A 27,606-nucleotide genomic window follows, 5' to 3' on the forward strand; every position below is an offset into this window, starting at 1 on the left:
GTAAACATTAAGCGATATTATGCAATAATATATATAAATACCATTTTTTGTTTAATTGTTTCATTTTAGCTAGGTAAATATAAAGGGCTTGCTGTGTCTTTATTTCTGGTTAATACTGCTTGATACGAATTCGTTATTTCAATGTGTGGGCATGGAATTAAAAATAATATAAGCTTATGCGTACGAATGTATGTAGTCGAATTACAACCCATTTGCTGCTTAAAAATTAATACAACTCCACGTTGCTTGAAACGTTTGTTTCATTTCACGACATAATCTAGCAAAATATCTTATTTAATTGTATGTGTATATGAGTATGTGTCCGCGTGTATATGCCTAATATGTAATATCCTTTATTATGTAGTATAGGCAGGACGCCTTTATATTATATTATTGAGTCGATTTAATGCTATGCTCTGTTGATATGAGTGAAAACTTTTCAATTGCACAAAAGTGATTAAGAATAAATAGGTAAATAGTGAGACACTTTGTAATATTGCACAAAGTAAATTGTAGTTTACACAACAAAGGGCACACAATTATAAATTAATTAAATTTAGGTATGTTTTTGTTTAGTTAATGCGCTGCTTTAAACATAATTTAAATATCACAGACTTTTTGCCAATTGAATTAATATGCTTTGTCAATTTCGTTTATGCCGAATAAAAATTGAAAACAAGTAAATAAATGAAGAAAATAAACAACTCTTATAGGTATGGATTGGACATTGTACTGTTGCTTAATCTTAGACTCTAGCCGAGTTTAAGCGCGTAAATCTTGTGACACAATCTAAAAGGGATTCAACACTTTTAGCTAGTGACATTGTTTTATGAAAATCAGTCAAATATCAAAATGAAATCAAGTCTTGTGTTAAACATGGCACATAATAGTTGATTGGAAAACCATGAGCCAAGCCTATGAAGATGATAATCTAGCCTATATAAATACTGTATTGATGCTCGGAATCGCGGGAATATTAAGACATTACCTAATGTAATTTGCTGCGATTCAACTACGTGTTTCGCCTCGGATTCACTTAGTGCAAGTTGTCCACTCTGCCGGATTGCAAGCCAAGCGCATTCATGCCCAAGCCTGGAGGCACGCCTACACCTACGCCCGCGCCCACACCAACGCTACCCTCGCTCTCGCTCTTCCAGGACGAAACTGGAATGTGGGGTGCCGGCAAGCAATTACGCAAAGTTTGCACAATTTGAATAGTATCCATGAGAGCTGTGGGGCACGAGTAAGTTGTTTTAGTTGAACAGCTCTGGGAGCGGATTAACTTACTCTTCTGCAGACTCTCGCTCTGTTTGCCATAGGGCTTGCACATTGAGGGACGTATGTATGTCTTCATGCGCGACATGTTACGCATTAGCTCCGAGAAAATGCGCACAATCTTGTCCTGGCCAACAGTCATGTGATCTATGCGATTGGCATCGTGGCTGGCCCAGGCGCCATTGTGCAGTGCCAGCAGATCCTTGTTCGATTCAATCGAGTCCAGATTGGATCTAGTAAGAAAGAAAGAACTAGATTCAAGTGAGCGGACGATATAACAAAAAAAAACTTACCTCAATGACTCCGAAATATTCTTATGCGGTAGCTGATCCATCGAACAGTGCGAGGAAGACGATGACGACGAGTGCGGCGACTGCGAAGGCGGCGGTAACGAATGATGTGTATTGTGCACCTGCGCGCTAACGCTGGAGCTGACCGTTGCCGAAGAGTTGCTCGTAGCTAGCGGTATTGGCTGCTGTTGATTGGAGGCCACAGCCGCGGCCACAGCTTGCGACTGCATCATGCCTTGAATTTGCAAATTGGCTGCCGCTGCGGCAACTGCCATTGGATCAAAGTGTTTAGGATCCAACTGTGCAAATACACGTTGCTTCTCCAAAGCGCTCAAATTGCTAAGCTTCTCCAGGCTCTGTTGGGCGAGCACACGATTCTGCTGCTGAATCAATGCAGCTGTCAGCTGTTGCTGGTGTTTTGCCTGGGCTTGAGCCTGCGCTTGTTGTTGTTGTTGTTGCTGCTGTTGTTGCTGCTGCTGTTGTTGCTGCTGTTGCTGCTGTTGTTGTTGCTGTTGTTGCTGATGATGTGCTGCAGCAGCAGCTGCACTTATTTGAGACAGCTGCGACTGTATGCTGCTCTGCTGCTGCTTTGTTAGGTGCTGCAACTGTGGCGGCACCTTAGAGCCGCTCGATTTTGACAAATCAATCTCTATAGGAACAGCATTGTTGGTGCCACTGGAGACGCCAGTAGCGGCGCTGGAAGCTGCTGAGCTCACCGCAGCACTGCCTGCTGCCGCGCTTGGTGGTAGATGCGAGAGACGCTGCAAGAAATCAGGAGTATTAACGCCCGGATATTGTTGCTCCATAAACGGCATCGGTGATATGCCCATGTGATTCTTGTAGTAACGACAAGCAGGACTGGGGCATGACTGCACAACCTCGATGATGAATTCCTTCTCCATGCCGAACTGATCCCGTCCAATGGTGTACGACTCAATGACAGCACGTACTGTAGCATCCACGCTGAGATGAAGACCATGTGGTCCCGACATGTGCTTCAGCATGACCGCGTTAGCAAAGTGCTCAAAGGGCAGCACAATTTTGCCATTGTCGCGCAGTATAAGCCTGCCCTGTGAGTCCAACGTCAGTCGATTGGCCAGTACTCTGCAGGAAGGATGCCAATATTTTAATTCGCATAAAAGTAGATTATTGGCTTTACTTACTGTAAGTAGGCGGCGCTGGGCAGCATCGCATTATCCTTGAGATCGCTGAAGCACTGCAGCAGCTCTGCGCTTGGGTTCCAGCCTTTATTCTGCAGATAGAGCTGCAGCAGCATGTAGAGCTTCTCGGTCACATAGCCAACGCCGGCGTTCGGCTGTTGTTGCAACATATCGCTGTGTGTTGGTGCGCCCATTGAGCTGGAGATGTTGCTGCTGCTGCTGCCACTGTTGCTACTAACAGCATTGACCACGTTCCCGCCCACAGGACCCTTGGATAGTGCCGCCTTCATTGTCTCCGAGAGATCCAATTTGTAGTTTTCTGGATAAAAGTGCTTGACGTGTTCCTGCAATCAGGTTTCAGCACCCGCACAAACACAAACACATTAAGTCTCAATACACAGACGTATACATGCACGGCAACACCTATACACGCCCACCTCACCCACCCAATGCACACATACACACACCACACTCACCAAATTGTTCATTTTTCGGCTATGTACTGTTGCAAGTGCAGTGGCATCTGCATCTATTTGGACTGGCGCCACCAGAGCATCTTTGAAACACTAACGGTTCTTGCTAGTTGTCCAATTGGATTGAAAGTGTGTCTAGATCTTAACAGCAACACAAAAATGAAAATTGTATGTGTCTGCCGTCTATTTCTGTTGTCCTTCGGCAAGGAAGTGGGGATTGTTGATACTTATTATATCGATTAATCGCAAGTTTGCGATGATTTAATCATGTGAATATATCGATATAGCGAATAATAATTTGCGATTTATGGGATGCGCCGATACGTTTATGGTTGTATCATAATATTGCATATTACAGTTAGACCTGTTATACGAAAGCAATGTATCGATAACAAATAAATACGTTAATTTTTAAATTTAATTCAATTATTAGAATAGGTTATAAAAAACAGTTAAATCTTTATATTTATATGCCATCTATTGTAAGCGAATTTAACTAAATATTTAAAAATAATTATTTTCCACCATAAATTCCATTTGCATTGCGACATTCCTTAATGTAGGTCCATAAGAGCTTAATTATATTTCTTATTGTGAGCAAAATGACTTATGTCGCCAAAATGTAACCAAAATAAATGAGCTAATCATAATTTACAGCACGCAAAATGGAAGCTCGTCTGGCACGCGATAACCAAAGCGAGAGGCGTAACCAGAGACGCCCGCAATAACCCATTGCTGTGGTGGTCAGCCACTCACCTGTTTCAAAACAAAACCACATCCACCACAACCACCTCCACCAGTTGTAATAGGCATTTTGCATGCGCCCCAAGGGTTGGGTAGCTATAGCAACATATGGAAAACAATAAGGAATATGCGCACACCAGGAATTTGTTTACCTGTCCATGTGCACCTGCAATTGCAGCTAGTACTCAGTTCCCATTTGGTATTCGTAGAGCATACATCGAACCCGAAGGAGCTACCATATTGATATGTGCTTCCTGCTGGTAAATTGGTTCTTCCCATTGTTGTGGACAACAGTTTTCATAAAGTTCGGAAACTGTACTATTCTGGACTCAAACAAATCGCCAACGCCCAATACATTTCGCTTTCAACACATCCAAAAGTGCCTTAAGAATGAGTTCTATAACTTGAACTATTTCGAGTGTTCGCCTTGCAATGAGGCTGGAGATGGCGACACGAACAAGTTGCAGCCCGCTGCGGATAGTAAGTGTATTGATTTAACAGAATAAGCATGGAGCCCACGCCCAGGGGGCGGTGACAAAAGCAGCGTCTGTTGCAATTGGAAAACTCTACCTTAAAGTAGAAAAGTGCAGGTCGGGCTTTTTATTGAGGTTAAATGTTGAACAGATTAAGCGATATGTACAACTCCTACCTCCTACCTCCTACCTCCTACCTCCTACCTCTTACCTCTTACCCCCTACCTCCTACCTCCTACCTCCTACCTCCTACCTCCTACCTCCTACCTTGCGAATTATTTGTCTAATGATCACATTGCATGCCCATAAATTGTCTTTAAATTTCGCGCTCATCGGTAATTATGCCCAATTTGAATTTTCCCTGTATTTTTGTGACACACATTTCCCTTTGTTCAACAGTCTGCGCGCATAATATCCTATATGGAAGTAAAGGGTCGGAGATGCTTACGTCGTCCTGGGTTTTTCAGAATGATCCCATTTCTTTCCACTTTATTATGATTTCGTTTTTATATAATTTTCTACCCTTTTAGAGTTCGCCTGCCAGTGTCCAGTTGGTCACATATCGTTATTCGAGAAGTCCAAGCGTTGGCCAATCTGTGATGAGATCTGCAGCAATTCCACAAAGACATCTGAGAACTGTACTTCAGCTGGCTCCTTCCAATTGCTGCCCCTACAGTGCAGCTTGCAATATCTCAATAGCACGACAGCCTATCTAGCGAGCGGTTCCATAGTGCTAGCCAGGACGAATCCTGCGAGCAACAGCAGCGACTGTCATAGATGCAATGCAGCGTACAATTATCGTTACCAGGACTATTGCATAGCCAATACGCTGTTGCATCCTTATATGCACTATAATGCCTACTGTCAGGCCACCATCAAATCCAAGCCCAGCTCCCAGCTCAGCAGGGTGCACTTTGGGGATCTAAAGTTTGTGGCATTCTTTTGTTTGGCTCTGAAGAACGACAGTGCCTGCCAGCAGTTGGCCAATCTCTGTGTGCTCTCGCACTACTCCATGGACAAACACTCGCCCTGCAGCCCGTTTCTGCTCACCCAGATGTCGGATGTGGTCATGAAATACGCACACGCCGGCGAGCAGCTGCGCGCTCTGGAGCCCTTCCTGTTTTATAGGAAGGGCAGAACAACGCGAGAGTTTCTCACAACTACACTCCATTTAGCGAATCAGAAGGAACTGCAGATCCTTGTTACTACCTACGACCTGGCGGGACGTCTGAAGCGTTGGGGTGGCTTTAAGCTGGAGCAACTGAATCTCTGCCAAGGCCAAAGGGCGCCAACATTGCAGTTTGCGCAGCATCAGCCAGATATTAGTTGTCAGCTAAGTCTGGAGCAGCTCATAGATGTGGCCAGCCTGGAGGCCAATGATAACTATCACAATCTTTATCTCAACTTTAGCAGCAACTGGTCATACTTGCTGCACCAGCTGCCTGTGCTCATCGAGACGTTAACGCCGGAGAACCAGGTCTGATTCCCATTCTTTGCTATTATCCTCCTCTCACTTTCTGCTCCTTAACGTTGCAGCGTCCGCTAGAGGAGGATTGGCAATTAGTCAAGCGCTTTCAGCTGATTTCGGGGCAGCCCCGTGACAATCGCCAGCAGCCGATCCTGCCGCGTTACGAGGACGCTCACAAGCTGCAGCTGTACCGATCTCTGCGCTATGTGGACCAAGTGGAACTGCAGTACAGCATTCAAGATGGACATCGCATTGGTCTGCCACTGCTGCGGCTACGCTATCGTCACATAGAGCTGACGGGGAATGCGTCCCTGACTCAACTTTACCCATTTCGGCTGCGCGTGCATTTCGAGCAGGTGCGTCAGGGCGTGGCAGCTAAGCTGCTGATGGAGTTGGCTCTGCCGCTGTTACTACTGTTCGCCTTGGTGGCGGCACTGCTGCGTCTGCAGAACTTGCGTAGACGACGCCGGACGGAGCTGTGCCAGACCATTAATCTGCTCGAGTTGATGCTGCAGTTGGCCTCCAATGTGGCATTGGCGCTGCTGGCCACAGCGCTGCTCCTATTGACGCTACAGGCTTGGGTTCCCAAACAGCTGGCGCTGCTCATCTATCCCGCCTGCCTGCTGCAGCTTATATTCCTAGCAGTGCATCTGCGACGCGCCAGTCAGCTGGAGCTGTTTCTCATCGATTGGGAGCGACCACGCAGCAACTGTGAGGGCCAGCGTCTGAATCTGGATAGCACTTCGCTCTGCTCCAGCGTGCGCACCTATGTCGCCGAGAGCAGCGTCTCCGCCTGGCGCGTGCTCTTCACGGCCAACGCCTGGATACGACTCAGCGCCACCCAGAGATATTCCAGCCTGGTCCAGGCTTTCATTGTCATTGTCGCTGATCAGTTGCTGCAGCGTTTTACCCAGACCCAGAGCGACTTCGGCCTGAGCTGCTGCCTGATCTCTGCCGTTTATTTGGCCACTTATATGCTGCAACTGGTCTTGCGTAGATTGCTATACTCCAATCCTCTGCAGAAGTTCGTTGATCTGTGCAGTCTGGCCAATATCTCGCTATTTTCGCTGCTGGAGCCAGGCTATGGTTACTATATACATGGACGATCCCCACATGGCTTTGCGGATACGGACATGTCATCCATGATCCTGCAGCTGCAGCGTGAGACACAGAACATGTGCGGACGCCGGGGACTACTGATTGATTCCGACAAACAGGCTTACATTATATTACCACCACGTAATCTACGGTAGGTTGGTCTTGGGTCTATATCTGAGCAGGATATCTAGTTGATTTATTTGCTTACCCCACAGCATCTATTTGGATCGCCTACTGCTGCCTTTCCAACGCAGTCGCAATGGCAGCATGTCGCAGACGCTGCTCTATCAGAAGGATCTGCCAATCTCCAGCATCGATGGCCAGGTAGAGCGCACTTCCATTGCCTACGCCAGCATTAATCGTTTCTTCTGCGCTTTCATAGATCATGTGAGTTGGAAAACATTAACATTAACATTAATTATATTCTAAAGGCTAAAAACATGATTTTAATGCAGGCCATCAAGGACATGGATTATATTATTAAGGAGCGAACTTTGGTGGAAAAGCTATTTAACTGCGAAATCGAGAACTATCTCACGGAAAGTGGGTCACCCATTAGTTTATATGACAACAGATTATATCTCTTATGTCTTATAGATAAAGGTACCTTCTATATAGATGACAGCCTTAGCTTTAGCCGCGTACTGCTGTTGGGTAATCATGTGCACATCTTTGTCCTGGAGCTGCTTGTCTTGCTCTCGATATATCTGCTGACTTCCAGTCTGCTGTTTGCAGCTGCGGTAGCGTGCGCCTTGAATATGGTAAGCGAATGAGCACTCTTATTTCTTAGGTATAGTATTTCCGACAGTTCTCCATTAATCTTTGTAGCTTGTGCGGCACACCTTTAAGCACTGGGTGCGTCGCAATGTCTCCCGAAAGACGCTGATTGATGAGCGATTTCTGCTGTAGCCAAGCACGCATCTCGACGAGCAATATATGCGTGACGATGGCTTCTTTGGAATATGATTGATTAAAAGCGTCAATCAAAATGAAATGTTGCCTTTTTCTTTTATTTAAAAATCCACTTGATAGTAAGTAGTACATTCATAAGGTATTGTTTTTTCCTTTTATAGATATTTACCATAAAACTTACTACTAAAACAGATACATATATAATAATTTCTATCGTTTTCACATTCAACATATAAACATAGTTCGGCATATGCCTGGTTGACCATTTCACTTTCACAATTGCTTGCTTCAACGTCGATAGGATAGCACACATATATGTTCCTCTATTAATACATATATATATATAGTAGATAATACATCTATATAATTTCAATTTCAATTTTGTGTTTATTGTTTTAATGGTGTGTGACATTAATAGGATTTTGCTTTATTCTTGCAGGTTGAGTAGATTTGTTAGGAGACATCTTCTTTCTTTCTTTCTTTAGTTAAAATATTTATAAAAATATTCACAATATTGCGAATTGAGTTTTATTACAGTTTTATTTTCATATCGTACAGTTACATATTTGTATGCCAAATAAAAACAATGTGCTGGCCACAGCATTTGACTGGTTAGGTTAATTGGAAATAATTATGAAAACTTTTTCATATATATGTATGTACACACCAATACCAATGCATATTTGTTGTGAATGAATATATTTGATCATGGAGTAGTGTACGGTTATGGCTATAATGGATATTACTAGTAGACTGATTGGCTGTATGCCTGATCGGCTCTATATGGTAGATTAAACCTAAAACGTCAAACGTACAACATTAAAAGTTCTATGCTAATATAATTATTTTATGTTTATGTGTATGCCTGTAATTCTATTGTGGGTTTGATTTATTCGAACTTATTACTCTAATTGTAACTTATTACAAGTGTCTTCCTAAATGGTATACGAATGTTTGCTGTTTTATAAATGAGCGTAAGCGAAATATAAAAAAAAAATGTTCTGAGAAATACCTAGGTATACATATACATGGATAGATACATTATCGGAACAATGGGCAATAAATATCGTACACAGCAAATTCGAAAGTAAAATGTCAAAATGAGTTGGGATGCAGTAATATACATATTAGGACATAATTTGTTCATTTTTTTATTGTTTTTTTGCTATCACAAAAGTAAATACAACTCTAACAGATATGGGGTTAGAGGATAGAGCTGGGAGCACTCTTAAGTTATGCATTGAAATTGAAGTAAACTACAAATTAATCTCTACTTGGTATATCTGCTTACATATGTATATTTAACACTTAAGATTGTAGCTAAAGCATATCTCCATACTAATGTCGAGTTATTCTTGCATTGTTAATCCATAAATCATATCAAATGACTTGCTTATTTACAGTTGGGTAATACAAAACTAAATCTACAACAGCTACAAGTTGTTTGTTCTAAATGATTAGACGACGTTTTTTCATATATACTTATAAGCTAATTGATAGCGCCATTCATAATTTATAACAATGTTGGACTTATTAGTTGCGAGTGTGTACGGATATGTTCTTTCATGAGTCACTCAATTAAACGCTCTAGAGTCCGAAGGCGGCGGCATATGCGTGCAGCAGCTGGAGTACATAGTCGGCGCTTTCCTGTATTACACTGCTACCCAGACTGCGCGGTCGCTGTGCCAAATCTAGGTCCATATCTGCTAGCTGCGACTCCTGGTTTTGCTCAGGTTCATCATCTTGCAGCGCCTGCTTATCCTCTGACTGCTGCTGCTCTTGCTCCGGCTGGTCTTGTGTTTCCCCTCCCTTATCTTTCTCCTCCGGCTGCGGCTCCTTCTCCGTGCCCTTCTCGTCGGGCAAAAGCTCGTTCTATTCATGCGCCGAGCGACGAGAACGCTTGGCCGGCAAGCAAGCATCCTCGCTGTCGGCTAGCGAGGCGGAACTGCAGCTCTTGCGCCCGTTCTCAATTGGCGCAGGCGAGCCAGCCGCTGCCGCTAACAAGTTAGGCGAATTGGACGAGGTGGAGGCACCGCTCTTGCTGCCAAAGTTAGGAAGCCATTTGGCGAGCTGCTCTTCAAAGAAATTTTCCAAATACTTGGCATTGCTGTACGTTTTCGAATCCTCCTGTGTGAAAGCAATACCAGCACAAATTTATCAAACTGATATTTGGTTGACAAATACACATTTCACTTACCTGATAAAAGAGGTATGTGTTCTTGAAGATTAGACGTACGTCGGCTACAAAGCCGGCTATATCCTTGTAATGATTGGGGCTGGAAGGATCTAAACGCGTGCGTATAACATCCAACGACATAGGGCTACAGCGACAAAAAGTTTATCAGTTTTGGATTCCAATAGTAACAGTCGCTAGGACTTACTTGCAAATAATATCATAGTACTGCGAGTTGGCTGGTGATTCCGGTTCGCGAAAGTTAAGACTCTGTTCATACTGACAGTATAGCTCCAGGCATATGCGCTGGAGTATTCTCAATTCTAAGCTGCTCAGCTCGCCAGGATGCGGTTTCTCGTTTCCCTCAACTTTGGTCAGCTCCTTGAGATTTACACACAACAAGCATTGCCAGCTCTCGCTTTCATCGGGCAGGGAGCTAATCGCGGGTATATGACAGTTCTGATGGAATACTTTTGGGCATTTGTCGCAGCACATTAATTCGCCACCATCCAGGCATACGGCACACCAATCCTCATTGGGGTCATCTTTTTGTTCGTTTTTATTATTAACTGATATGATTAGTTTTGGGTTTGCATTTATGTTTCGATGAGTGTGTATGGGCGTGGGTGTGTATGAATGTGTATGTGTTTCGTGTTCGATTGTATTTTTTTTTTTTTTTTTTTAATTTTGTTTGTTTTTAATTATTGAGTATATTAATTTATTGGTTAGTAATTGATTGGTACGGTTTATTGCGCGTTTGGATCGGTTTTTATTTTGGGTTTTTGTTTTGGTTTTTGAAAAACGAGTTTGCAGTTTTGAAAATAGAAATAAACAAAGCAAAGTTATATGAGAATTGAATTAAATCGATTTAAAACCAACAGCAAAGTAATGTTAAACATAAGACTATGATATACAATGCACAATAGTGAAATTTTGGAAGAACACAGGTTGTTTTTCTCACACATTCAGATAGAAGCCCAGAATTTTAAGACGGTAATATATAAAAGCTGTTTGACAAACAAATTTTAGTAACAGCACGCAAACTATTGAACACACAATATTAATATAGCATTATGTGTTTACTTAACTGCTAATATTCGAAGAAACAAAATTTTGTATGACATTTGACCCATAAATATGATGGTAAATTGCTTTTGCATAAAGTTGAGTACAGTTCCTTTAGAGACAGCACTATGACGGCACACTCACACATTCCCACAACCCATAGATTTAGCCAATACCGAAAGCAAAAACAGATTAAAGTAAATGACACTCACCTTCCTGCGTATTGGAAAGATCCGTCGAACTGTGCACTTGCGGCGAGGTGGTCTTGGTGCGTCCCTCTGGCAGCACTTGAACGCCATTCGAATCCAATTTGGCAATGGTGGCAATCAGATCATTTATGGAGTCGTCACGTACCTTGTCAATGGGTTCTGTAAAATCCTTGGTGTTCTAAGTCAATGAAAACAAACCAAAAGATGTTAGCAATCAGGCACAATAATATTAATAATCTATTTTGACCGTCTCACCTCATGCGTGCTGGGGCTGGGTGTCTTTGGATTTGTCGATGTGACATTAGAGAGTATGGAAACCGCTGGCCCAAGACCAAGGGCAGCGGCATTAAGCTGCGCTATTGTGTTAGCAGCCGATGAGCCATTGTTCAAACCTGGCAGCGCGGGCCCACCAAGGCTAAGACTGGGTGGTGTGCTATTCTTCAAAGTGTTTGGCGACTTTAATGAGATTTTAAAATTTTCCGATGTCTGGCGTCCGTTTGCAAAAGGCAAAAGCGGTCCCTGCTGTTGGCAAACTGCACCCGAGAAATCAAATCAATTGTTAATGGTGCTGTGTGAAATTGTTTATCAATATCACTCACTGCTTGATTGCTGCGCAGATTGCGGTATATGCCACTTGGCGAGACTGTGCATGGCGTTGTTCAGCTGCGGCGATGTTTGCGGCGGGCCAGCGTTAAAGCCAGCCGGGCTCCCATGAAACCCCAATGCCTGTTAAAAGATCCAAGAACATTTTTTAAAATATTGACTAGTTTTAGAGCTTAATGCGCACGCTTACATTCTGCATGGGATTGGGCATCATTGGTGGTCGCTGTAGTGCGCCAGGCGAGGGTATCTGGCCGCCGCCAGCACCCGCACTGGCCATGGCAGCTGCCGCCGCCTGCTGCTGTGCATGGCTGGCCAGCCGCTGGTATTGCGACTGGAAGCGTGCGTTGCTGTTCATGAAGCTGTTGTTGTCTCTGGGCCCACCGCCCGGTCCGCCACCCTGTCCGAAATTCTGCTGGCCGGGCATAAAATGCGCCCGCATCGGGGGCAATGATTGCTGGTGTGCCGGCGAGGGTGCGCCCTGCGGCCCGCCTGGATAGCTGGGTGGCCCATTAAAGGCCAGATGAGCGTTAGGACTCTGCGCCGCCTGATTGTTCAACAGACCACGCAGGCTAATGTCTAAAGGAAACATGAAGCCTTGGATAAGAATGCTTACGATAATTTTATTTTTGTACGTACCCATATTCTGCGGATGTGTGGAAGAGCTGACATGCGGTTGACCCTGCCGCTGCATGCCCACAGGTGGCATGCCGCCAAAACGAACTGCAAGGAGATTAATAAGGCGTTGTTAGTACAAGTTAACTTTTAGATATAAGAATATTGGTTAATTGAAGCCTACCCTTACCTGGCCCATCACCTGGAAAGGAGCGGCTCATGGACAAATTGTTGAACTGCTGTTGTGCGGCCGCATTACTGTACATGGGCGGTCCGTTCTGTGGTCCAAAACCACCTGGTGGCCCATTGGGAGACAGGCCGGCGGTCATGCCCGGCGGTAATCCGGGACGCAATGGTGGCGCCATATTTGGGCTAGGTGGCTGGCGTGGAGGCGGTGGTTGCGGTCCATTTTGTGTGGGCGCCGGTGCCGGTGGATATGGTTTGCCATCTACTATAACAATGCCCAGCTGTGAGATGACCTTCTGCAGTTCGGCGACCTGGTTGAGCTGCACCTGAATCCGAACTGGAATCTCTGGATTGGGTATATCAGCGCGCTGACATTTGAGCTTCTGCAGATGACGTACGAGTGACTTTTTGCTTGACAATATAGCAAAATCGCTGCCCTTTTCGAGGGCATTCTGCATAAATTCAATGCAATGATCGGTGTTATCGGAGAGCAGCTGCAGCGTCTCCTTCTTCTCGACAAGCACCTTCAGTTTGCTGTCGCATACTTCGTTTAGACGCATGACCAACTGCTTGCCACGCATGTTGACTGTGTTGGTGATCTTAACCACCATTGCGGTTATCTCTTTGATCAGATCCTTCTTCTTGTCATGTATCAGCTGCTGGCGATCATCGATAACCTTTGTGGCTGAGGAAAGCAGAAAGCGCTTGTAGTTGATCTCAGAAACAAGCGTAGACAAAGCCTGTCGCGACTCTGTGGCAATCTCATGGGCAAACTTGTACTTGTGATCCCTATGATCGCTTAGCTGGCAATCACGACAGGTTAGCTTGTCGCAGGTCTCACAGAACAACGAAAGCTTCTCCTGTGTGTGCAGTTGGCACATGTGCAGCTTGTCGACGCCGACAGTGCCCGCCAGCTGTTCATTGTTGGCCTCGTCTTTTGGCTTGATCGTGTGATCCTTTGTTATCTTGAGACGCTGATGCGCCTGTACACAGCTATCGCATATATACTCCGAGCAGTCCACACACCACGATGTGGCCACAGCTCCATCCGAGCAGCTGCTGCACTGTATGTTGGCCGTAAGCGAACTCTTTAAACCATCATTGGAGCCGTTACCATCGCCGCTGTCTCCGGCAGCACATTGCTCAATCAGGAACTGATTCTCAATGATGTACTCATTCTGTGAGGCATTATCGCACACCGGACAGTGTATGAGTGGCGGCAGTGAACGATCCAGCTCAGAGAACTTTGTATTCACACATTGTCCACATGCCACATGCAGACACTCTAGCAGCTTAGGACGATCGTTGATGCCCAGCACCTGGGCACAGTAAACGCATTTGAAGAGCGTAAATTTGGCGGATGCCGATGAATTTGATTCTGACTGTAAATATATTATAGAAGAAAATATTTGATTACCAAGCGAACGCATCGTAAGCCCCTAAATTTGTTTCAAATTGTGACACGCTTATCAGTGTGTCATAAAAGCTATAAAAGGTAAGGTGATCACTTTTGTGTTACTTAGTGGGTTATCTATAAGTGGAGCCACTTAATAAGCCATTTTTTCTAGTTAAGGATGATATATCATAAAGCTAACGAGTGCTTCTATTAATTATATTTTCCTGTATTGCTCATTCAAACGACATATTCATAAGGTAAAACTTTCACTACGCCATGATTAATAGTCTATGACTAGCTCATTATGCAATCTAACCTGAACTTATCGCAGTAATTTTGATAAGCCGCAACCTGATGACCTGACAAACTATTAAAAATGGCCGCACGCTGTTATCAGTGTGGAAAACTCCAAATATTTTGTGTGATTACTGATTATCTTTGGCATACATACATAATATTAGATTCCAGGGTAAGCTTAAAGAATTTTGATTACAAACTAAAACTGGAGAATTCAGTCAATATGTTGGTCAAGTCAGAAAAGTGTCCAACTAAGAGATACCCTGAACCCTGCCACGAGATATCGTCGATAACATTCTAGTTTTCTTTATGGAATAACGTTTTCTTATCTGCACGCTAGAAAATGCTTCCATGCTTTCGATTTAATTCAGTGTTTATTGTCTGAACTATACAATTTTCAGTACATGTACACAAAGTTCCAAATTTAATCTCTTTAGCTTTTATAAGCTCCGAGGTACGCTCAAAAAAACCGAATATCGTTACCGATTTTCAATTTTAGGAAAAAAGTTTTAGCTATCGACGATGACTCACTCGATCTGCGCCAACCATATTTAACCTACGTCCTTTCGAACTCGTAGCTCTTATAGTCCCCGAGAATATTGCATACAAGCGATCAGATGGACATAAAGACAGACAGAACCAGGCAAATTGCACAATTTTGTTATGTTAACATTAAGTTTATTTTGATGTTCATAAAGGGATAGTAATAATTTAAGTTTTATTTATTGTAAAGAAAAAAAATTGTTAAGAAATTTGGTTTGCACGATTACAGGATATCTTTTGCATTTACCAATATATCTTTCATAATAAATTGCCCTAACTTTGCAGCAAGACAAGAGAGCATAAATTTAGCAATAGAAAAAATAAAAGAAACAGCTTATCTTGGGGTAAACAAATAAATAAAGCTCCCTACTGGAAGTGGAGATGCATTGGAATGGGTTGGGGAGGCTGTTGCTGGTGCTGCTCTGTTCGTCGTATCCGAATGTCGCAGGGCAAGATTGATTAGTTTTATCTTGAGTTGGAGCACATAAATCCAATTGATTGATTATGCCTTTGCTCGATAAAGATTACTGCATTGGTATGCGAGAGTTTTACATGCAACAACCAGTTAGTGTATGTGTTTGTGTGTGTGTGTGGCAACGGAAGCGCCATGGACATTGATAAATGCGTCACAACAGACCAGACCCAGTCAAATTCGAGAAACAGTTGTGCGATTTTGCGGCTCGACATTGCAGTCAAACTGGGATCCATCAGTGCAATACGTTTGCTACGATCCAGCGATCCATCTTGAGGCTCAGTGTTGACGTCAGCAATGCCGTAGAGAGAAAGTCCGTCTCGATTTTCTCCAATGACCCTCTCACTCACTCTCTCTCTCTCGCAGCTTTCGAAACGCCTCAGCGCTCATAAATCATCGGGCAACAGCCATTTTATATTTATATATATACTAAACATATAAAATATATGTATATATGGGAAGCTTGCCACATGCCCACGCGCAGCGAGCGAGCAGCCAACATACATAATTTGGAGTCAGGGCATTAGGGGGCGACGTTCCACTTGAAAGCCATTCATCATAATGTATGCTCCATGGCCATTGCTCACGTTCTCCTCGCTCGCGGCACTCGCTCGTTCGCTAGCCAAATGTGGGCCTCCAAACTGGTCGGCTCGGGGCTCGTGCGCTCGCTCGGCTCGTTGTTCAGGTTGGATACTCGGTCGGCGCAGCCCACTTAAAAGTTTCTCAAGTCCAGTGCGACTGACATACCATTAAAAACGTTGCGAAATAAAGAAAAAACAAAACCAGCTGCAACCCCCATATTTTCAATCACGTTGAAATGACTTGCCACAAACTGAAAGCGGGTAGAAAACCGGTTTCTGGCCCACATTCGCTCCCAAAGACACAGCAAGGGCCCAATTTGGCCAAGTAATTCAAATTAATAGATATTTCAATCAGCCAATCAAGCATCAACAACATCAAGGATTTCTCCTTAAAAGCTATGAAATGTAAGTATTTATCAATTCCCTTCCAGAACGGAAATAGTCTCTTAAAATATGTATAGCTGTTATAAAATGTTGAATAACTTCAGTGTAGAGATAAGAAAAAATAACTTAGATAATACAATTTTTATTTTTCCATTTTTTAATGTTTTGAAGTTTTAGCTTTTTAGATTATTAAATTGTTTTTCGTACCAAGATTGTACTAATAAATAGAAAAAATAAGAGCGAATGTTTAATAAATACCCGAAGAAATTGCGCGGATTTGTCCGGACTGTGAATGAGTAATACGTAGGCAGTTGCACCCGACTTCATTATACCTTATTGTAATTGCAGCTACGTCATTTTCACAAAGAAACATTAAAGTACGGCTATTTTCGGCCCGTCGAATAAACGAATAGATAAATATAGTGTTCCTAGACTTTGGTTGATTTTCCGGGAACTTATTTTTATATCTACTATATTATTATTATTTCCAATAAAATAAATGATCGAAATGATTAAAACAGAAAAATAATCATCCTAATCGGTTGAGCAGTTCTTGACTTTTTGCATCATAGAAAAGTATGCATATTATTTTTTAAGTCGGCCATTAAAAATCATCATACCTTAATTTCAATTATATTTACGCAATCGCAGGGTGCAAAATGGAAAGGAGCTTGCGCTTGTGTTGGGCATTAGCAGCAGCCTTTGACAGTATGTTCAAAGCAGGGAAGGTATAAATAATTCTAAATCAATTTCAATTAGAAAATGTTGAAAGGATGCCCCAACAGCATTAGCTAGAAGCTCAAAAAAAAAAAAAAACAGCAACGACAACAATGGAGAGCTTCAACAACAATGGGGAGCAGAAAACGAAGCACTAGAAATGTGCTGACATGACATGGAATGGCTGCATGACGTCTGGCACTGAATGAGTGCAGTTATGATTGATGTAATTTTGATGAAAGTAATCACATTTCCATCCAGCATTGCGAAGCCCTTTAAAGCCGTTTCACATTTCATTGGGAATTTATTTGCAAGAAGTTTTAAGTTCGTAAAAAGTTTCATTCTTGTTAGTCACACAGAAAAACTTTGTTGCGAAAATGAAAGAAGTTCTACAACTATATTTCATTTCCCCTCTGCCCAACCACCACCGCCGTGGCCAACACATATCCAGCCGTTCAACTTCAGATGCTGGCGCTATGACAACGGCAAAATCGGTTGAAAGTCCCATTGGCAACAACTTTCAAGCACATCTCACATGCCAAATCCATTTTTTCCAGGCAGCCATAATTCCATTAATTTGCGTGTTCACATCAAATTGGATTTTCAGTTAAGCCGCAGCTTTTGCTGTTCAGCGAAAAGTTCACTGAGACGAACGAGATTCAGGGCTTTAGCTTTGACAGCCAGTCAAATGAACATTATATTTTCATTCAACTTAATTTTATAATTTGTATACCCTGCATACCTGAAATCTGTAAATATAAACGGGCATGTGCATACATATAAAAATACACAATTTAAGTTTTGACAACCATCCTGAAAACTTAGATGCAACCTAGGCTTAACGACAGTATTAAATAGTTTCAAGAATTAGTGAAGTTTCGAAATTGCATTGACGCGACGCGTTTCAATTCGGTTATCAACTTATTATTTGTTAAGTTATTTACATAATTGCATCTGGCGCCATCTGGGCTATCAGCTGTGGGCCGTGACTATATTAATTGATTACAAAACATTTTTTGTGACCAATTTTGTTTGTAGTGAAAGATTAAATGGTAATGGCATGAACATGTACAAAATAAAGTAATTTGCGTGCTGATAAGCTTTTAATGTACCAGACAGCATTTATATTATAACATAAAGTGCATTATTTTTGATTATCTTTAAATTATCACATTAACATGCATTACATTTTATTACATTTATATAACATTTTCATGTTCATTGCAACTTTGTAAGCTACTCAATGAGAGCGGATTCCAATTTATCAAATAATTGGAGTCACGTGATGATTGTAGGATAATCTGGGCTACGTCGAAAAAGTTGGCAATTGATGCAATTTGATTGACAACTCTTTAAAAACGGCATGGATATTTTTTTTTGTCAACAGGTTCGTATGTCCTTGTTTGGCCACCTTATATTTTTATTTTTTACCTGTTTCTTTATTTGAAACGACAAATAAATAATATGTAATTCAGAGAATGGCCTTAAATTAAATGTAAGCTATAATTACAGTAAACATCGGTTGCAAATTATATGCATATTGAAGTATTTTGCATTTCACATGACAGCAACAGCAACAACAACAACAATAATAATAAACGGCGTACAGCATTGTTATACTGCACTTGTATGGCTTTTGAGGATAGCACGACGGGACTTGTGGTCCCTGCCTGTGGGTGGCGTATAAATCAATGCAATATGATAACATGCATCATCTGTGTGCGTCAGGAATCCTTACTAAAAGGACTGCGGGCGGCATTCGACGGCCATTTTGTAAAAGTCCCTAACGCTGCGGGCGGCGTCCTGTTGCCGTTGATGCTGCTGCGGGTCTTGCTGGCTGTCTTTGGGTTTCATGTTGCACAACGTTTGTCAGTCAAAAGGCTATTATATATATATTCCGCTATGTAATATACATAAATATCGTCATTTTACATATTTATTATATGCGAAATGTCCATGAAATGACTGGCGCATCATCAACATCAACGAAATCAGCTACAGCAGGTAATTAATTGCAGTTGAAACCAATTATGCTTGTGGTTGCATATCGATTTCTTGGCCAAGTCCAGTCAAACAACCCCAAGTTTCAAGTGAATATCCTTTTGTGTATATTAATTGCATTCGGTTCACAAATGTCTTCATTTGCGGGTTTTTGCAATCAATTTATTTTGATATGCATTCTAATGATAATTAATTTGCTACAGTTTCCATGCACCATGCGAATCTAATTTGATATGTAATAATTTATTTAACTGTATCCAGAAATATGCATACGGTTTCTAAGGAATATTTTTTATACTCTGAACCCATTAAAAATGGGTATAAGGGTATATTGTATTTGTGCAAAATCCAAATGTATGTAACAGGCAGAAGTAAGCTTCTCCGACCCCATAAAGTATATATATTCTTGCCGAGTCGATCTAGCCATGTCCGTCTGTCTGTCCGTCCGTCCGTCCGTCCGTATGTATGAAGGAGGATCTCAGAACCTATAAGAGCTAGAGACTTGAAATTTTAGATGTAGATGCACCTAGCTACCGCGCAGATCGAGTTTGTTTCCGATTATCGATAACTTACTCCGTTTCCAAGCAATCGATAAAAATCTATATCGATATCCTGTTTTTTGGGCAATTTCGGTGAATAATAAGAGCTAGAGTCACCAAACTCGACATATAGCTTCTAAAATAGAACAATATATATATATATATATATATTTGATGTTGGAAGAAGATTGTTCCCTTGTCGGGAACTCCCGACTAGAACCTCTTACTTGTTTTAGATTTCGGGTTTTCTAATCATAAGACAGTACAGGGCAGCCTTATAATTGAAGTATACGATTAACTGTTAATGGATAATACCTTAGACAGGTTTTATGGCAAGCTTTTATAAAGATAGCAAATGCGTGACTAATCAAATTTTCCATACATAAATATGGGTTTTACAATGAGCAATAGATTACTTTTATACAGTTTTTTATTTCATATCAAACATTAATGGAATTTCATTTGAGTTGCCCTCCCAATTTTCAGACCGAGGACTCAAAGTCACAGGGCGCACAGGTGAATAAGAGAAAATGCGACTCTTGAAATATTTATGAGGCTGAATAATAAACTTAAAGATAAAGAACGCTCAAAATGCCAGCTATAAATTGCGACCAGAGAAGGCGAAAGAAAGAGACATAAATATACGTATAAGGAGTGAGATAGCCTGAGCAGATGGCACAATAAAATGCATTATACTGCCCATAATAAAAGCAAAAAACTTGATTGTGCCTCAAAACCTGCGATTGAACTAAACACAGTAAAAAAAAAAATATGTACACCAGCCTGCAAAAGGTGCTGCGATTTATGCGATAGCGTCGTCCAGGACCAGGCCCGGAACTTGCCCCCATAGTATCGGCCGGCAGCTTAAGGCAAATTTTTAATTGGCCTGGAGCATAGCATTAAATAAAAACGCGTGAAATAAATATTAAAATTAAATGAAAATCCTTGTAAGACAGTTCACACTATACTGAATTATATAGCAGAACGATTTTCACACGGCAAATTTGTATTATCCATCGAGTATTGATCATAAATGTGCGTATGTCATGCGCTGCATGGAAAGATACACATTAACACGCGTCATTTCTAAATTCCTATGCAATACTAATGTAGGAGGTGCCCGAGAGGAGGATACCTTAAACGTAGCGTCGAGCTGTGTGCAAGTGTGTAAATACCAAAGCCGAAGAGTATACCGAATAATAAAATATTCTGCATTTATGTTTACGCCAAGAAATTCCACATCCCGAATAAGATATCTCTAGCTCGTATTAGCTCCGAAATATGGTCAAAAAACAGTATGCCAATATTAATTTTATAGAAAGGGGGTAAGAAACAAACTCGATCTGCACAGGCCATAGGACACCTGCGTTCAAAATTTCAAGGGGCAGTTGGATTTAAAAAATACAGTTAATTTTCCCATGACCGGACACCCACCGTCAATAGCATATTATGGAAAATATGAATACGTATATATACTATACACAAATGTACAGAAATGTAAAGAGAAACCTCCAATTTCACTGACATCAAACAAAATATGAAGAAGAATTGGTAAAAAGTTTAAATGCTGGTTAAATACACTTCTTACTTCATTGGTTTTGTCCACTTATTAGATATTTATTGACTTTTTTAAAGTAGTTTTCGCTTAAAGTTTTTGGACTGTCCGGTTATAGAAATGCATTTGATATATAAAGGGTATATATACCCTGTATACATCTTGTGGTATGCACAAAACCATTATATTGATTTTTAGCGATTTTCAATCGGTTTAGGAACTTTCCATCTAGATGCACGTAAAGCCAATAAACTTCCCCTGCACAAAGGTCACGCTGTATGGCCATAAATGAACTGCACACACCTGCGATCAACCCTTAGACATTTCAAATTAACGACCGGTCTGTTCTCCTAAGCAGCCGTTGGGTTATACAAATTTACGACCGATCTTGTGCCGCCTCCCCTGACAGCAAATAAAGTAAATATACTTACATATACTTAATCAGATTGGACATGTATCCCCATTTGAAATAACGAATTTCAAATAGAATATAACTCTGAAATGCATATCTATACGATAAAACTATAGTTTGGTTTCTGGGCCATTTACTTAAATCGCTGACATATCCGGCAGCGGCGCTGCAATTTCCGCTGCGCCGCAGGAACACAGAGAGGGTGTGTGTGTGTGTGTGTGTGTGTGTGGAGGGGTCGTCCTAATGGGCAAACCCTAATGACCTAACATAACATTTCATAACGCAATTTAAGCTACCCAGAGAAAAAATTTGTTACAAAAATGATGCCATAAAAATGAACGAGTTTGTATTTGATTGTGGATTAACATAGGAGGATGCTCGAACGGGATGGAGCTTTTGGTATGCCCTACCGCCCCTCCCATCAGCCACATATATAGAAATGTATCTTTCAGATTTCTTTTTTTTTCGACAAGTGTTGCTATTCGCTTCATTCGCATCGTTGCCCATCGTCGCAGTCGTAAAGATTTAATTGTATGGAAATCGTAAATGGCACGCAAAAGAACCAAGAATGTTTTTATGAGCTTCGAGGGATACAGAAAATCGATGGGCCCATAAAGGTAACCCAGAAAGTCAAACTCCAACAACCGAAAGGAACTTCTCATCTATACAAATATTTTTGCTATAGAATCTATTGTATAGCGTAGGCTATATCTATACACATACAAGAAACACGATAAGCTGGAGACGACACCGATGACCTCAAAATATGATTCATAACGACAATGACAGCGAATCAAGCAGTCCGTCAGTCAGCGAGTTATGCCATGCCTATCCATTGAAGTTGATTGCTTTGAGTGGTTTTGGTTGCGGTTTATTAAGATACATACTTATAGAGCAAATTGTTCAATCGCTACGTCAATGTGAAGCCCATTAAAGAAAATGGGGTCTACTTTCGCATTGCAGAAATATCCATTAAGTTATTTATTGTTCTGTCAATGCCAATATAATTATTTTTTCTGACTATATACGGATAATAGTAGGTAGTTAACAAATGGAAAACTACTAAAAGTATCCTCTTTGCATCAAGGAATTCTCTTTCGCAAAGTGAACAAGAAATAATTGGTCAACTCTGCCAGCCGATTTAATTCCCTTACGATATACGTTCGATATATTTCTATACTTAGCCAATGTTGCTTTCATACAATGAGTCAATTTTCCACCGATTGCCGAAAGGCAGCTAAATGATATAATAACTTTCAAAAGTGAAGTTTTTGTATTTTTCTACATTTTAAATATAGACGGACCCTTGCAAAGTTTCATGCCGATATCTTTCAAATTGAGATCGTTTACATATAGATTTACATTTTTTTTTGCTAACAAAATTACAATATTCTCTTAAAGGAAAATACCTTTAATTTTCACTATATTGAATATTGCAAATCGATTGATGAAATTAAAGTCGAGAGCTTGCAGGAATGAAGTCGAAACCACAAACTAATTAAGCGGACGGCTACGTGCACAGCTTCAGAGTTCAGGGTTCAGGGTCTCTGAGGGGATATATGTCGTGTGGCCTGTGCCTGTCTCAAACGATAGCGACGACGACGGATTGGACATTGTGGGTTTTTATGGTTCAAAGAGCTGGTCGCTGGTCTCTGGAGCTTACCAAAACCGCCGACGCTGCTGCTGCCGTGGCTGCTGTTGCTGCTGCGGTTTGTGGTTCTTTCTGCGCCTGATGCAATTGTTCGCGCTCCCGGTCCATGAGACGCACACAAACACACACACACACACACACACAGTCTTACTCATATACATTTTCCAAAATGGCGTCGGCGTGGCACTGATGTAGATACAAAACAGTAAAGCCGCAGGGGTCCCAAACGTGATGCAGTTGCAATAAAATTTCAAGTCGGCTTATGCCGTCGGAGGCGTATAGTATATACGGTGGGCGAGGTTCAGCTGTCGAATGAAACGCCCTAAGCTTTGAATTTGTGCTTACGTCTAGCGGAGCTCTTACGTTTTTGCCGTCTCATTCAGGATTTATACACACAGCTTATGAAACTTTACCCAGATGCTGAAATACGTATCTTTGGACCAGGCCATAGTATGAGATGCGCTTCAATTTAAAGTTACGTCAACTTGTGCTGCCTCTGGCTGGCTGGCTGCCTGCCTTTTTATTGTGCATTATAATCCGCTTTATGTGATCGGATTATGTCCTGCGTTGCGCCTAATCCCACCACATTCAGGCGTCCGGTGACATGTGTAGCCTATCCGGAGCAAAGCGAACCGGCGAGCCACCCTCTTTTCAGTTCAACTGATCCGTTCGCATAGTCAACTTTAATTACTCTCGCTCTGCGGCTGGATTAAGGCCCCAGCCACGCCCCAGTGCCAGTTGAACAGAAAAGCAATTAAAATGTGTATCTGTTGGATACACACACATACACACAACACACATACACACGCACGCACACACACACATATAGCCTATAGCCTATAGCCTAGCAGGTGCGGGGCGCAGGTAGCGCTTGAAAGTGAAAAGCGGCTTTCCCAAAGATCTCTTCGTTAAGATTGCCTCGCAATAAAGTTAATTAGAAACTTTTGGGTAGCGCTCATTTACCCAACCGCCTGGCCGCTCGAACTTCGTCCCTCATTTCGGTCATCGGCACTTTGCTTTGCTTGCATATTCTAGTGAAATTATAGTTAATTGCACATCATTAAAAGCAAATTCTTGGAATTAATTTTATGTTACGTCGAAAAAGCAAAAGCAACAACAACGTAACGCCAATAAACAAAATGGCCGTCCGCCACCGAAACTCAGCAGCTGCCCCATTCATTATAGTGTCAGATTCAACGAATAATTACAACCTGCACTACACACACACACTCACACACACGCGCAAGAGTTGAAAATGTCATTGAAAGTGACCGCTGGTCGAGGATGTCCTAGGAAGGTGCAAAAATCTGTAGTCCCAGCTCTTACTTTGATATTAACGTACTTAACTTTTGTCAATTTTAAAAGTATTTACACAAAAAGGCTTACACAGAACGCAGTTTCATTTATAACGCCCCTTATTTCTTATACAAGCATTTATTTCTGATAAATTTAAGCTTTTTTGTATTATTTCTCTAAATGTTCGATGAAAAATGCCGCATAATTATTAAGACCATGGGTAAGAATTTGTATTCAGAATCTGTTGCCAAAGTAATATCAGCTTAAAACAGGTGGGAGTTTTTCTTGAGCGTGTTAACAATATTTTGAGTTATTCACTTATACTTTACATAGTATACAAATTATTTGTATATAGTATTTATAGTAATTTTTTTCCATTGAAAACAGCGTGTATCAATAGGAAATGCATAGCGTAGAACGTAAATTTATAAACCATTAATCAATTTAACATTTTTTTATACATATTTATTTTGATTAATCCATCATCCACTTTTGTGTCAGTGTTATAAGCTACTATTTATTTTATTAGAGTATTTAAGTCTAAAGTGGCCCCTTATTATCATTGGGTCTTGTCCCGTTCTTCATGTCAGGGTGTTCGTAAGTTCCGACGAGATCTGACAGCTGGCTTTTGCCATTAATAGCTGGCTGTCTATTAAACGTTCCTCACGACGCAGCAGAATAAGCATGTGTTTGTGTTTGTGTGTATGTATATCTTTTTTTAAACTTAATGTAGCAGCTGGCAACGCCATTTTGAATTTGTCAGCCATCTTGAAAAACGTTGAGCGCTTAAAGCTCCTTTAATTCGTTGCATGATTGTTTTTTTTAAACTGATATAATTTTAAAAAATTTTTAATTTTCTGAGATAGGCAATGCAAGGGGGTAAGGCGAAGGTTAACTATAGCTGACCACGCAACGGGGCGAGGGAAAAACAAGAGCAGAAGACCGAGGCCATACACGGTCCCCCCTACAATCGTGTTGTACGGCAGCGGCACTTGTATGATTGACGGATGGACTGAATGAGTGCACGTCGTTCGCAGCCGCCATGAGTTGCCCTATGTGCATGGTATAAGTGTGTGTGTGAGTTACGATGGTTCGTCTCCCACTCCAACGGCACTCAAAGTGTCCGCGCCACTCGGAACTTGTATTTCTGAATCTAAATATTTAGAGGAGCTCACGTTCGTGGCGCTCAAGCGCGACGAGACCGCAGCAAACGGCAACGGCAAACAGCAAACACAAAACACACACACACCTAAAAAGAGACGAGTCATTCGCAGCCGCTGCAGCTGATCTTGATGGAGAGCACTCTGCGGTACAAAGAGTGAGAGAGTAAATGAGTGTGTGTGTGTGTGAGCGGTTGTTGTTGTTGCTGTCTCTGCTTTGTAGTTACATATTTGCTTTGCCTTTCACACCGAAACGGCAAAACCAGAAACCGAACAACAAACAGCACGAGACTTGAACACGAAAGTGAAACACAATTTCAGCAACGTCTGCCCGCGTCTGTGTGTTTTTGCATACATATGCAAGAGTATACGTGCCTTCGTGTGTGTGTGTGTGTGTGTGTCCCATTGTTAGTGTGGGTGCCTTAGCATTTGTTTGCTGTTACAGTTGTTTGTTGTTATAGCATGGGAAAAGATAACGTACGAAATTGCACGAGACAATGAATATTTGTATACTATACGATAAGCAGCATATGTATGTAAGTGATAAGCTGTGTCAATCGTAATTCTGATGATTTAATAGATTCGAGAGTGCAGAAAGATTACAATTTCTTATCGCAATGCAGCGACGGCGGCACGAGCACGTGTAGCCTGCTTAAAAGTTATTAACCTCAACCAAACACTTGGATAAATTGAAAGTGAGACCTGATCGATAACAAGTCGATAACTTACCCGCTTTTCGGCACTATCGCAAGGATTGCCAACAGATGATGACGATGACGAGGATGTGGATGTTGTTGCCGCAGTGCTTGGCAAATGATTTGGTGGCAGCACATCCGCTACCACCGAGTCCAATTGCTCCTGCTTAATGCCGGCGATTAACGGCAGAAAGTCATTCTTCAGATTCTCCAATTCCAAATCCATTTTATTTTAGTTTTTTATTGAATATGTCAAACGTTGTCTGAACGCTGTATCGTGTACGTGGGAATGGGGATTTGGATTTGGGTTGTCAATGTGGGCGTAGGCTAAATTTAGCGCGAGAATTTTATCTTCACCAGCAGCTGGTGCCCTTGGTGAACATTTTTAGTTATTTCAGGATTTCTATTCCATTTCATTATTCATTCATTCCCGACAGCGGCAAGCGAAGTAGCAATACAAAAACAACGCCAACTTGGCTGCCTACACACACAACCACAGTCACGCACACGCATACACAAACAAGTCAATTTGTGCACAATAAATAGTTTCGCTTTCGTATGGGACTTAGAGGTTTCTTGATTTACACGGCGTTTATTTGGTTGTTCTTGGCATTTTATGGTGTTTTTTTTTTGTTTGTTTGTTAATGCGTTTTCATTTTTACCTTCAACTTCGAACGTTTTGCTAAATTTTTCTCTCTACTCTTTTTGCACAAATTCTCATGGAGGTGAAAACTTTCATTGAAATGTTCACATTACGCTCTATATTAGGTTTGCCACTACATTGCACTGCACTCTGTTAGTTTTTTTTTGCGTTTGGCGCTTGGCTAACACAATTGTTTATTTGTTATTCAAATTAATATTTGTATTTTATTGGCAATAAATTTCTACGAAAACACACGGTCACGGCGTTTACTCTCCTTGGACGCTTCTTCTGTACAAAAATTTTCTACTCGCGTAGCCATTTTGGATTTAACAGCGTTGCCAGACTTTTTCTAGTTACGGGTAGCAATACACGTTCAGTCCATCCGATGTATAAGTAATTTAATTTGCTCACATTTTACATAAAACTGTAAGCAGATAACAGTTTTACATAATTTATAAAAATGGAATTGTTAATGTTATGTGTAACACCTTTTCGATTTGTGATAATAAATACAAATTTCGAT

General features: G+C 41.5%; 3 protein-coding genes across 8 annotated transcripts; 1 reads left to right on the plus strand and 2 right to left on the minus strand.

Moving 5' to 3' along the window:
* Positions 1-30: 30 nt before the first annotated feature.
* LOC115771869 (homeotic protein female sterile) lies at positions 31-3,399 on the minus strand. 3 transcript variants are annotated; one of them, XM_030717751.1, is made up of 6 exons: positions 3,202-3,399; positions 2,729-3,069; positions 1,569-2,669; positions 1,288-1,508; positions 989-1,230; positions 31-915 (listed from the first exon to the last, which is right to left on the minus strand). In XM_030717751.1, exons 1-5 carry the CDS (start codon positions 3,211-3,213, stop codon positions 1,037-1,039), a joined length of 1,869 nt encoding a protein of 622 aa, XP_030573611.1. In that variant the 5' UTR covers positions 3,214-3,399; the 3' UTR covers positions 31-915; positions 989-1,036. The 3 variants fall into 3 exon arrangements, with proteins under 3 accessions (XP_030573611.1, XP_030573610.1, XP_030573608.1); XM_030717750.1 differs by having other exon boundaries at positions 31-936; XM_030717748.1 differs by having other exon boundaries at positions 31-1,230.
* A 788-nt stretch (positions 3,400-4,187) lies between these two features.
* On the plus strand, positions 4,188-7,947 carry LOC115771685 (meckelin). Its single transcript, XM_030717502.1, is given in 7 exon segments — positions 4,188-4,422; positions 4,946-5,892; positions 5,952-7,132; positions 7,197-7,368; positions 7,437-7,524; positions 7,579-7,742; positions 7,810-7,947. Coding segments are annotated over 7 exon segments (2,925 nt in total).
* A 307-nt stretch (positions 7,948-8,254) lies between these two features.
* Positions 8,255-27,565, minus strand: LOC115772082 (transcription intermediary factor 1-beta). 4 transcript variants are annotated; one of them, XM_030718038.1, is made up of 10 exons: positions 26,475-27,565; positions 12,746-14,123; positions 12,580-12,663; positions 12,134-12,519; positions 11,940-12,066; positions 11,596-11,873; positions 11,344-11,518; positions 10,275-10,611; positions 10,091-10,214; positions 8,255-10,020 (listed from the first exon to the last, which is right to left on the minus strand). In XM_030718038.1, the coding sequence occupies exons 1-10, from the start codon at positions 26,664-26,666 to the stop codon at positions 9,766-9,768; spliced, it is 3,336 nt and encodes a 1,111-aa protein (XP_030573898.1). In that variant the 5' UTR covers positions 26,667-27,565; the 3' UTR covers positions 8,255-9,765. The 4 variants fall into 4 exon arrangements, with proteins under 4 accessions (XP_030573898.1, XP_030573896.1, XP_030573897.1 ...); XM_030718036.1 differs by having other exon boundaries at positions 10,275-10,635; XM_030718037.1 differs by having other exon boundaries at positions 12,740-14,123.
* Between the last annotated feature and the right edge of the window lie 41 nt (positions 27,566-27,606).

This window comes from Drosophila novamexicana, unplaced genomic scaffold (genome assembly GCF_003285875.2).
Source record: "Drosophila novamexicana strain 15010-1031.04,08,12 unplaced genomic scaffold, DnovRS2.1 tig00000108-arrow-pilon, whole genome shotgun sequence".
NCBI classification, from domain to species: domain Eukaryota; kingdom Metazoa; phylum Arthropoda; class Insecta; order Diptera; family Drosophilidae; genus Drosophila; species Drosophila novamexicana.